Source organism: Aedes albopictus, chromosome 3 (genome assembly GCF_035046485.1).
Source record: "Aedes albopictus strain Foshan chromosome 3, AalbF5, whole genome shotgun sequence".
Taxonomy (NCBI): Eukaryota; Metazoa; Arthropoda; class Insecta; order Diptera; family Culicidae; genus Aedes; species Aedes albopictus.
In genome coordinates, this window is record NC_085138.1 from 440,469,667 (window position 1) to 440,481,992 (window position 12,326).

General features: G+C 43.7%; 1 protein-coding gene across 10 annotated transcripts in view; it reads left to right on the forward strand.

The window, feature by feature from the left end:
- LOC109425970 (teneurin-m) overlaps positions 1-12,326 on the forward strand; it is a 649,264-nt gene that overhangs the window by 32,943 nt on the left and 603,995 nt on the right. For 6 of the 10 annotated variants that reach the window (XM_062856604.1, XM_062856606.1, XM_029876005.2 and 3 more), the window contains exon 2: positions 1,142-1,831. The exons of 3 other annotated variants lie outside the window; for them this stretch is intronic. Coding sequence is in view for 5 of the 7 variants with exons in the window: in XM_029876005.2 (XP_029731865.2) it covers positions 1,744-1,831 (88 nt within the window). In the remaining 2 variants the exon portion in view is untranslated. The remainder of the gene's footprint in view (positions 1-1,141; positions 1,832-12,326) is intronic. One more of the 10 variants, XM_029876006.2, reaches the window with a different exon arrangement.

Genomic DNA, 12,326 nt, shown 5'->3' on the forward strand with positions numbered 1-12,326 from the left:
CATTGCCTATCTACCTACATATACTGCCATGCTTTTGGATTGGATTGCGTGATTTCCAGCTACAAGTCCTGAGAAATTCCTCAACGCCTAAAAGGCCGAGAGCGAAGCTCTTTATTAATTTATTGATTTTCTTCCAGTTGCCCCTTCCTCCGGCCGGGTTTCCCTACCCGTCGTCGGTCGGACCGGGATTTCCTTCTTAAGAATATCCTCAAACTGTGGAAGAGATTAAACGTTTGCCGTAGAAGGGAAGGGACGACACACAAGGATTGGGATGTTTTCTGGTTGGACACGGAGAAGCCGAGGGAAAAGTCGTAAAAATTGATAAGATTTAGGTCTCGGAAACTACCTGTCCCTGGCGCTTGAGGGACCACATTCCTCCTGGCTCTGAGTCACACAAACATACATCCCTTCTTGTGTCCCTTGCTGGGCGGCTCCTTCGTCGCCTTCGTTGCTGCCTGTCGCTGTCACAATCAGGCAAAACTAGAGGATGACGAAGGCAGATATACAATTCCGAGAAAAATTCTAAAACTTCTTCGGGCGAAAAGAAACGCAGGGAAGGGGTGCCAGATAAGGGACCTTGCCTGTTGAAAAGGTTAAGACTTTTCACTTAAATTTTGATATAAATGAAGAATTATCAATTAACTGGTAATTAGTCTTCTTCCATTCCATCTGTCCTTGCAAATTTCTAAACTTTCTCCAAACTTTTTCACATTGCCTAAAAAAAAACAAAAAAAAAACTTAAGAATTTTTTTAGAAATTTTAAGAAATTGTTTTGTGAATGTTGTTTAAACTTCCTACGAATGTTTTTTTTATCTCTTAATTATCATTTGTTATGAGAGAGATGTTTCAGTTTGAGAATGATATAAAAAAATAAAAATAAAAAAAAATAAAAATTAAAAAAAGTCACCTGGCATCCCTTCCGGAAAAGAAATAAACAGACATGTGTCCAGCTTTCCCGACCCGACTAACCAACCAACTAACATCCTTATCGAAAATCCACCCGCTCGGGCTCGCTCAAGCTCTTTAAAATATTGATTTTCTGTTATCCGATTGTCATGTTTATTTTTTTTTCCTTTCGTTTCTTTTCATATAATTTCCTGCTTTGGGGTTTGCTCGGTTTGACAATTTGTCGAACGCCCAGTAGTCGACATCGACGCCACTGCCACCGCCGTCGGCCGAATGCCAATCAGAAGAGACGAGACCATCATCATCATCCCATCGGCGCATCGGCTCTCAGTTTTTTTTTTTTTGGGGGTGGAGATAGACGGAGCGACATAAAATTGGATGAGCCCGCGCACCGCGCGCTATCAGTGACAAATATGAAAATAATATGTAAATTTATGAAAATTTGATAAGTATTTTTTGTTCGGTGTGCATTGTGTTTACGTTCTAATTGGTTCGCGAGTGCGATTTTTCTTTTTTTTTGGTTTCGTGTTCATTTGTAACGTAATCGGGATTTTTATCGCCCGACGTCCAGACGGACGGAAGGAGAGAGGAGGAAAAAATGTCATGATTTATCTGTTGTGCTGAGTCTTTTAAACGCTGCTCCCCAGCTATTAAAGTTTACAATCATTTTGCGCGCGGAAGAGAGTCAAGTGTTCGAAAAACGACGAAGAAGAAATTTGATCAAGCAGAGAGCGCCGGGTGGAAGTGCGATGCAGTGAATTAACGAACAGCGAACGAAGAGGAGAAGCGAAGCAGCGACGAAGCGAAAGAGAGAACGAGCCGCAGCAGTCGGCCAAGATGAACACGTACGATTACGATTACACTGCAACCATGGAGTGCCGAGATAATGGAATACTTCGGGGAGCCGTGAAAAATAACACAAGAGGTTATTATTTATTGCATTCATTTCGTTCTGTTCTTGTTTTTTTATCGCAATTTTCTTTAATTTTTCGCGGTCGCAATTTTGCAGGTTATTTTGGGGGGCTCATTTCCCATTAGTCACATAACCGTAGTGGGTTGGGCTGGCGAGTATTGGGTTCGGTCCGAAATTGACGCGCGTGAAACCGGTGCGAATGGAGTGGAAAAAGGGCTTGAAAAGTGTCGGGGACCACCTCGGTTGTCTCAGGTGATTGGGAGCTGACCAGCAGCGGTGTTTATCAAGGCCGATTTACGTCATTTGAGTGAACCGGTCGGACGGTTGTCGGAAGAAATTAACCGGGCAGAATTTGATGAAATTTTGAAAGCGTGCACAGAGATTGACGATGTTGATAAATGACCGGCGATCGGCGCTAATGTGACATGCATGAAGGCAGTGCTGCTCATATATTGTGAACATTTAGCAGCCTTTCATTAGCTCGATTTTCACGTCGTACGCCTCATTATTCACTGTACTAAGTGACGACATCTAGAGTTGCAGCACTAGACTAAGCCCCCCAAAAAGCTGCTCTAGTGTTCGCCTCTTCAAACATATAAAATGCATGGAGGAAGTGAAGACTAGAGCAATGAAGAAGTCTACACAGATAAAAATAATGAGGTTTACACAACATGTAAGCTCCATTTTAGTAATGTAAACTTCACGCTATGATGGTTAACTTGAAATATCATGTAAATTTGAGTCATGCTGAAGGTTCCGGGTCATTTGGCCGAACGCCGTTTGGCCGAATCTCCACGAGATTCCAGAGGGAATCTCCACGAGATTCCAGAGGGAATCTCCACGAGATTCCAGAGGGAATCTCCACGAGATTCCGGAGGGAATCTCCACGAGATTCCGGAGGGAATCTCCACGAGATTCCAGGGGGAATCTCCACAAGATTCCAGGGGGAATCTCCTCGAGATTCTAGGTGGAATCTCCTCGAGATTCCAGGGGGAATCTCCTCGAGATTCCAGGGGGAATCTCCTCGAGATTCCAGGTAAAATCTCCACGAGATTCCAGGTGGGAATGTCCTCGAGATTCCAGGGGGAATCTCCCCGAGATATCAGGGGGAATCTCCTCGAGATTCCAGGGGGAATCTCCTCGAGATTCCAGGGGGAATCTCCTCGAAATTCCAGGGGGAATATCCTCGAGATTCCAGGGGGAATCTTCTCGAGATTCCAGGGGGAAACTCCTCGAGATTCGAGAGGGAATCCCAAGTAACACAACTTGTTATATAGCAGTTCAAATAACACGTTTCATACTAGCTCTGATGTATTTTTCTTGCATTGTTAACACAATATGGAACACTTATATAATCAAAACAGCGCAAAAAATGGCGGCTTATAAAACATCTTATAAGTTATACAAGGTGTATGCCAATACACTTATAGTACTAATAATTTCGTTCCAAGTACTTTCCACCCAAGCCCTTGGTTGTAAAAAAGCTATTTGTCATAATTGCCAACTATCAAAATACCGATATAATGCAATCACTTTCATAAGTTGGAATAAGGCTATTTACCAGCAATACAGCTTATAGGATGCCGTACTATAACATACCATAAGCATTCGTTGGAATTAAGTAATACAATAATACAATAATACAATACTAACTGGAATGTGAACTATGTACATCGAATACGTACACGTGTCGTATCAACGGACACAAACTAATTGCATTGATAATCAACAACATAATATGAAGGCAGGGATCATGATCGTTAATAAACTATGCTGACAATATAATTTGTCAAATGACTAAAATCAATACAGTCGATGCTTTTTCACATGCGCTGCTAGATTCATGGTGAAACTTTTGGTTTTACTCCATCAGAAATGAAGCGCCACTGCGTTAAATTAAAAAACGTACATTAAAATTGTGATATTTCTTTAAAATTCTCCTGGAAATCAATATGGCAGCTTTCCATGAGAAATGCACTACCGGTAGAAAGTATTGAGAATGGTGAAAATTTTCAACCATACTTATAGTTATATATGCTGATCATTCTCCAATGGCTATTCAAATGTTACAATGTTTAGGAAGTATTTTTTTAGCTGAATAATAAAAAATGGAAAAGAAAATAATGTCAATTTAAAACGCATTTTTATTTGTGTAATTATATTTTGAGTCGGTACTGTGATCTGAATATTTATTTCTGGTGGGACTCAGACCGTAATTAAAATCAAGTGTTTTGGTTGTAATTAAGCTGAAATTACGTTAAAACAAGTTCTTGATAACTACGTTGCAATAGATTTTAGAAGAACTTATAATAACAGTAATAATACATTTAAATAGCATCTTAATAGCGTGTTCATGCATTTATTTTAAATTTTGTTATGGAAAGAAATTTTTGGCACCAAAAGAACTTATATACAGCTTATCTTTTAACGCGGCTTTAGCTGTATTTATCAAACGTCAAAACATTGTTATGAGCAATCACGGTGCTTGTTTTGTCGGTTTTTTTTTCGTTCCAAGGGATTCCTGTTGGTCGATGATTTATCCGACCATCCAGTGTTTCAATTTTGGAGACAGTGGCCCGGGAACACGCCAGCAAGACCTACATTTCGATGAAAATCGGCCACTAGCAGCAGTTCCGGCATTTACGGTGTCGTCCGAATAGCTACGGCTATACTTACACTTTCACGGTGGCCGGTATACAAGCTGTACAGTATTACGGTGAACATTGGATCTGGATCGCAAATACTGCAGTAGCAACGTTTGGTCAACGAAACTTACGCAAAAACGGCCGCAGAGGGTGCATCATTTTAAGGAAAGGTTGATGTGGCCACACTGATTTACCATACTGATTAGAATTTGGCAAGTGGCGATACTTACGAGAAGTTTACGGTGGGTGCTTTGTTCTTTCTAGAACTGGTCTGTTTACCGAAATCATGTAATATATGTTAAAAAAAGGGATTATATATCAGTGACAGCAGACCATAAAAATTACGAAACTAATCATACATGAATTTTTTGATTTTGTAGCGCTATATAATTGTAAATGTAACATATTTTATACTTTGTTGAATCAGAGTTATTTTTATTGATGTTTGTTATTGGTCAACTTGATTACACCTTGATTATAACATAAGAAGTTGTCAGGTGTGCTTATAGTACTATTATAAAACATCTTCTGTATTTTTTATTTCTGAAGATGTTTTCTGTGTTACTTGGGATCTCCTCGAGATTCGAGAGGGAATCTCCACGAGATTCCAGAGGGAATCTCCACGAGATTCCAGAGGGAATCTCCACGAGATTCCAGAGGGAATCTCCACGAGATTCCAGAGGGAATCTTCACGAGATTCCAGAGGGAATCTCCACGAAATTCCAGAGGGAATCTCCACGAGATTCCAGAGGGAATCTCCACGAGATTCCAGAGGGAATCTCCATGAGATTCCAGAGGGAATCTCCACGAGATTCCAGAGGGATTCTCCACGAGATTCCAGAGGGATTCTCCACGAGATTCCAGAGGGAATCTCCCCGAGATTCCAGAGGTAATCTCCACGAGATTTCAGAGGGAATCTCCACGAGATTTCAGAGGGAATCTCCACGAGATTCCAGAGAGAATCTCCACCAGATTCCAGACAGAATTTCCACGAGATTCCAGAGGAATTCTCCACGAGATTCCTGAGGAATTCTCCACGAGATTCCAGAAGGAATCTCCATGAAATTCGAGAGGAAATCTCCACGAGATTCCAGAGGAAATCTCTACGAGATTGCAGGGGAATTCTCCACGAGATTCCAGAGGGAATCTCTACGAGATTCTAGAGGAAATCTCCACGAGATTCCAGAAGGAATCTCCACGAGATTCCAGAAGGAATCTCCACGAGATTCCAGAGGAAATCTCCAAGAGATTCCAGAGGGAATCTCCACGAGATTCCAGAGGGAATCTCTACGAGATTCCAGAGGGAATCTCTACGAGATTCCAGAGGGAATCTCTACGAGATTCCAGAGGGAATCTCTACGAGATTCCAGAGGGAATCTCTACGAGATTCCAGAGGGAATCTCCTCGAGGTTCCAGAGGGAATCTCCTCGAGGTTCCAGAGGGAATCTCCTCGAGATTCCAAAGAGAATCTCCACGACATTCCAGTGGTTATCTCCACGACATTCCATGGGGAATCTCCAAGAGATTCCAGGGTCATTTCAGAGGGAATCTCCACAAAAATCCAAGGGAATTTCCAAAGATTCCTGGGGAAATCTCCATGAGTTTGCAAAAGAAATTCCACAAAATTCCAGGAAGAATCTCCACGAAAGTCCAGTGGAAATCCCCGCATTTTTGACATCATGCTCCTCATTGGCAAGCAAAATCATACTTTCAACGAGAGCATGGGAACCCCTCTGAAGCCTCTCTGGAACGTCCCTGAAACTTCATGTAATCCCCGGAACACCCCTGAAATTCACTTGAAAGCCTATGAAGCACCCCTTCAACACCCCTGATACCCCTTGAAAGTTCTTGATAGGGTCCTGAACCCCCATGGAACAACCTTGAAATGCTCCTGGAATCCACTGGAACGACCTGAGACCCACTGGAACAATCCTGGAACTCCCCAGTAACCCTCTGAAACACCCTTGAAACCACTTGAAACCTCCGGAACATCACAGGAACGTCCCGGAAGCCTCCAGGAACTCCATAGGACCTCTGTAACGCCCCTCAGTCTCCCTGGAACGCCTCTGAAATCATCAGATGCCCTCCGATGCACGATTAGGTGGCATGCAAAGCAGTGCTGTACATTGACTTTGATGAACATTTAGCAGCCTTCAATTAGTTCGATTTTCACGTCGTACTATCAGAAATATCAGGTGGTGTCAGGCAGTTCCAGAGGGGGATTTACAAGTGCTTTTCGGGAGTTTAACGATGCTTTCAAGGCACGTTTCAGAGGGGTTTCAATGTGTTTTGAAAAGTTTCAGGGTATTCAAGACGATTTTGGGGGTTTCCAATTAAGGATTGGACAACAACAAAGGATTTCGAAACATTTTAGGGCATGTCAAGACGTTTAAGGGGGTTTAACGGGGCTCAGGAGCATTTCAAGGCATTGTTATGGGCGTTTGAAAGTGCTTTCAGGAAGTTTTCAAGGTTCCAGGAATGTTTCAGCGGGATTTCAAGGCGTAAATACTAAGACTTTTCTAAATATTACAAGGGATTGAGAGGCTTTCAAGATTTCAGAGGTTCCAGAGGAGAATTAAGGTGTTTCAGGCGATTGCATAAGGTTACGAAACGCCCCTTACACCCCCTGAAACTTTCAGAGGACTGCTGGAGCGGCCCGGACCTAGAATTCTCCCTAAACTTTCTACAACCCCTGAAACGCCCCTGAAACCCCTATGAAAACCCCTGAAATTATGCTGATATCCCCTGAAACAACCTTGGCATGTTCCTGAAATTCCCTGGAACGACTTGAGACCCCCTGAAACACACCTGGAACCCTTTGAAACGCCTTCGAAACCACCTGAAACCACAGGAACGCCCGGAAACTCCCAGAAACTCCTCGGTATCCCTGGAACACCTCTGCAATCCCCCTGAAATTTGTTTTTTTTTCGTAACGTATATTATGAACGTTCCCGAATCAACAATCTATGGCTAAATACCACCTAAACATAAAGGATCAATTGCCAACTCAAAGTTCATAACAACGATGACCGTTCATTGCGGGTCCTCGTTCGAAAAACAACCCAAATCGATTTCCGCCAAAACAAAACCCGTCCACTGGTTGACGCAGTCCCTCCCCCTTCATGGCCAAGGTTACACGCCACGGAACCGCGCGCCGTCGAGCTTGCCGTCGTTGTTGCCCATGGCGTGCGCCATACTGTCTTCGTCGGCAATCCGGCGCGAAAACGCGAGCAAATCGTTCTAAAATTAGCTCCCCACCCTAGTCTCATCGTTCATCGTCGGTCGGTCTGTTGGTTGGTTGGCCGCCCCGTCTACGAAACATCCCATTCATCGCCGGTTCTTATATCGCTCGCCAGACCGGATATGACGCGTTCGCGGCTGCTAATGTTCTTGCTTTTCCATACTTTTTCTGTATGCTGGCGGCAGACAAACCGCGTCGATCTGCGAGAAGCGAAACCAAAAATAAATTCTGGCTTAAATTGATGATATTTTAATCCTATTTTTGCATACTTTGCACTCACTCACACCAGACTGGAACCGATTCTCCAGACTCTCCGGTTAGCCCGGCCCCGATTCCGGCGCAGAGTGTTTCGCGTGTTAATCCGCCCTCGAGGGTCCTCCCGGTCGCCTGCGAACAGACGACGACCACGCAGTCAAATTCTCCCTCGGTGTGTATGTGTGCGTGTGTAAGTGTGCCACCCATGTATCGTTGAACCATACTTTTTTGCACTCCCAAATGATGCTGGTTTTTCCGGACTTGGCCTCCAGAAAAGCTGAAAGGCTACCAACCGACCGACCAACCGACCGACGAACCAACCACTCCATACCAAGAGTCACTGCACGTGACGGAGGTCCACTGGTCTCGAGTCCAGGAAGGCGGGCAACGGCGATAAAGTCGTGATATTGCACAACATCATGAAATTGCATTTATCTCTGGCGCACTAGTCAGCTCTGCACTCACTCACATACCACCAGGAGTTTCTCGATTCTCTGCCTACATGGTTAGCGTAGCGTAGTCTGCCTACGAATGAACGTACGTACGTTTCAGTCATCATTGTCGACTTGGTCGTCGTCGCTGGTTTTGCAGTTGGCCTCCGCGTTGCACTGTGGCGTTTTAGGTGATCAAAATTCGAAAAATTTCCGAAAATATCGAATTTAAATCTTTGAACACACAGATCCAAAATAATTCCCCAATATTACAATAAACAATGTTTGCACCACAAGGAATGCTGCTTTAAATCTTCGCACATCATTCCGATCCATGCTTTCATGAGTTTCAGCCTAAGTGAATCTCTTTTTGGGCAAACTGTCGAAGAGCAAAATTTCGAAAGTGAAATTGTATGTTTGTTTGACCTTTAGTCTTTAAACTTTTTACCTTTTGACCTTCTGTTCTTTCCACGTTTTGTCATTTGAGTTCCAACACATATGGACTTCTAGTAGGAGATCAAACTATTCTGTTTTTAGAATATTATCATGGGTGATACTTAGAAGATATCCCACAATTTTTTTCCGGACTTTCGTAAAGGGTAAAGCCGTTTGAAATCAGAAACAAATTTGACCATCATCTACGGAAACCACCTAAAGTGCGTCATCGTCCTCTTGTCTCTTCTAGTAGGCCACACATTCGCTGTGCCATTGCAGCAAAGCGGATCAATTGGACCCCAGAGAAGGAGAGACACACACAGAGACACAGAGCGAGGTAGGCGGAATCCGAGGGCCGGCAACGAACTTTTAGTTGGCCTACAATTTCCATACGGTAGTGCTTTATTGGCCACTCTCGGCGCCGCCACCACGCTCCGCTCGAACCGACGACCCGAACGGAACGAAACCGGAATGGTTTCTGCAAGCAAGCAGGCATGCATGCATGCGAGAGCCGACCGAACGAACGAAACGAGCGTGGTTTCGCCTGCAGGATCATATTCGGTCGTTTTCCGCACGGTCATTCCACACGTGAGTGGGGCGGCGGTGGGGCTGGGGCCGGTTCAGTGGGTGGATATCGAAATATTTTCCAATTTAACAATAATTATGCGATTAATTGACGCTGCAGGAGATTTTCGTTTCGCTTTGGAGTTTTTTTTTTTTTTTGTACCGCTGCTGGCAGAAAATTGCCACCACTCAACAGCGATGATGCTCGGAACTTTAAAGGTTAAAGCTGAACATCGGGTGGCGCCATTTTCGGTTCGGTCACCCAGTCAGTCGGTGATTGATGATTCCGGCAGATTTTGCACAACCAGGCGAAATCCTCTCCAAACAGCTGCTAATCACGTCGATTACACCACTAAGCAGATTCGTATCGGGCGACAGAGATTCTAGCTTTAGTAGCAGCAGCATCAGCCGAGCAAACACACCACAGATGATGGTGCCAGATGTTGTCCCGCCCGGACCCTTGGACCAGAAAAATTCGTCCCTTGTAACAAGACGGGCAAGGCCAGCTCAAGCGCCGACACACCACAACGGAAAATCTTTTAATCAAACAAGTAAACAGCCAAGATATTCCCCTCGTCTTCTTCGGGTTCGGGGCCGTTCGTCGTTATCGGTCACTGTGACGACACGGTTCACCTCGCTCAGCCGGAATGTCACCCCGTCGTCGTCACCGAAATCGATTTTCCTCGGAAAGCACCGCGGATGAGGGCGGTTCATCTGGAGTGATTACCATACAGCAGCTCATATACCCTCACCAAACAGTTGCTTCAAAGAGGGTGATGAGGTGGTTCACGCATCTGTTACCACTGATTTTACGAAATTTGGAGAACATGATTTCAAACAGAGTACTAACCAAAATATGTATTGCTGTTCATAAATCTGGTTTTAAAGCAGTTCTCATTACTTTCATTTAATATTTTATAATAACAGCGAAACAAAAATTAATTATTGGTTTATCTGAAATGTTTGGTCACTGAATCTAAATTCATACTTGCTCCAGAACATCACTATTTTGATCTAAACCGCACTTTATAGGACAAATAAGCGATTATGCGTTTTTTTTACTGCAAGCCATTAGGCATAGAAAATATTTCTTAGGTAATCAATAGAGAAATTGGTCTACAAGCATCTGAATTGACGATTCATAAAACATGTTTAGTTTCACCTAATCAAACATGACAACTTTCGTTAACGGTTGTGTGGCTTAGCTGGTTAAAGCGCCAGTCTAGCGGATGTGGAGTTGTAGGTTCGAATCCCACCAAAACGCATTTTTCCCCACAAGTTAATATCTTTTCTAACGACTTAACATTCTGTGTCTTCTAATTTTCAAAGTTTCTCGTGGGGCTTTCTGTCAGAAAGAAGATTAAAATCTCAATCAAGAACAGCTATACGCAAAGAACTAACAGCCAAATCTAAAGACTGTACCTCAAATGTAGTGCATTTGACGCTGATAAAAACCAAACCTATACTATTGTACGTATAAAAATGCTAAATATGCTTGGACATCTATTCACGATTTGTTCCGAAATTTCTCTCAGAAGTTTCTCCCAAGAATCCATCTTGAGGGTTTCCCCTATTTTTGGGGTTCTCTGTGGGATTTTTGGATGTTCCTTCCGGGACTTCTGCCAACTGTTTCTGGGACTTCTTCCAGAGGTTCTAGGGCGATTTCTTCCGGAAACCCCAACAAAATTCTTCAAAATTCCTTCGGGGATTTCTGTTTGTAGTTTTCCGGGAACACTTCCCAACAATTTTCCGGGAATTTTTGCGACACTTCTAAGCACTTCGTCCGGGGATTTCTCCCGGGTTTACTTTGGAACTTCTCGCCAGATTTCACCCGTAGTTCTTTCGAAGATTTCTCTCACTGATTTCCAGAGTTCTTGCAGTTTTCCCAAAGATCCCCATGAGATTTACCAGACATTTCGAGAAGCCATCAGAGGCGTTTCAAGAGGCAATCTTGAGATGTTTTCAGGAATTCTCAAAGTTTTCTCTGGGGGTCTCATGAGCGTCTCAGGAGGATTCAGAGGAGTATCCGTGGGGTTTCTGGGGTGCTACAGGAAGATTTGATGGGATTTCAGGAACTTCCAAGGAGTCTCAAGGGCATCTCAGGGTATCTCAGGAAGCTCAGGGGGATTTCAGGGGATCTCGGGGACGTTTTTGAGAGCTCTAGGAGTTTTCAGAAAATAACTGGATGGTTCAGGTAGTTTCGGATGGTTTCAGAGGATTCCATGGGGTTCAAGGGGGCTTCCAGAGAGTCTCAGGTCAATTCATGGAGGTTTCAGTGGGTTTCCCGGACGCTTCCTGGAAGATTTAGAGGATTCCAGGGGTGTTTTAGTGTTTTAAGGGTTTCAGGTACCGTCCTGGAGGTCCCTGAATCACTCTGAAACGCTTCTTTTATCCCTGAAACCCCTTTCGTTCAGGCACGCTTTATATCCCAAGAAACCCCCTTGACGCCATCGCAAATACCCAGGGGCAAAACCTTTTTTTTCCAAAAACAGTGCCCCAGTCCCTGGCATTAAAAGAGGTTTTAGTGTATTTCGAGTAAAACATGTGGAAAATCTGGGCAAGAATCCCCGATGTTTGTAGTTTAGCCCAGGAGAAGCTCTAGACGAAAGCTCACGACAATTTCTTGATGACAAAGCAGATAGAGCACCGGGAGAAATCCCGTGAGGGATCCTAGGAGCGATTCTGCGAAAAACTTCAGAAAAAAGATGCGGGATGAACTCCTCGAAAACCCCATGAAAAACTGGAAGGATCATGAGCGAAAATTCCAGAAAAAATCCTGTATAAATTGTGGAAGAATGTCCGTAAAGAATTCTTGAGAAAAATCCCTTCGAAAAGAATGGCACAAAATAATTCAAGAGGAATCCCGAAAAAAGATTTTTTGCGTCAGCGCCTGAGTAATATGTTGGGAGAAACCCCTGTAGAAATCCCGGGATAAA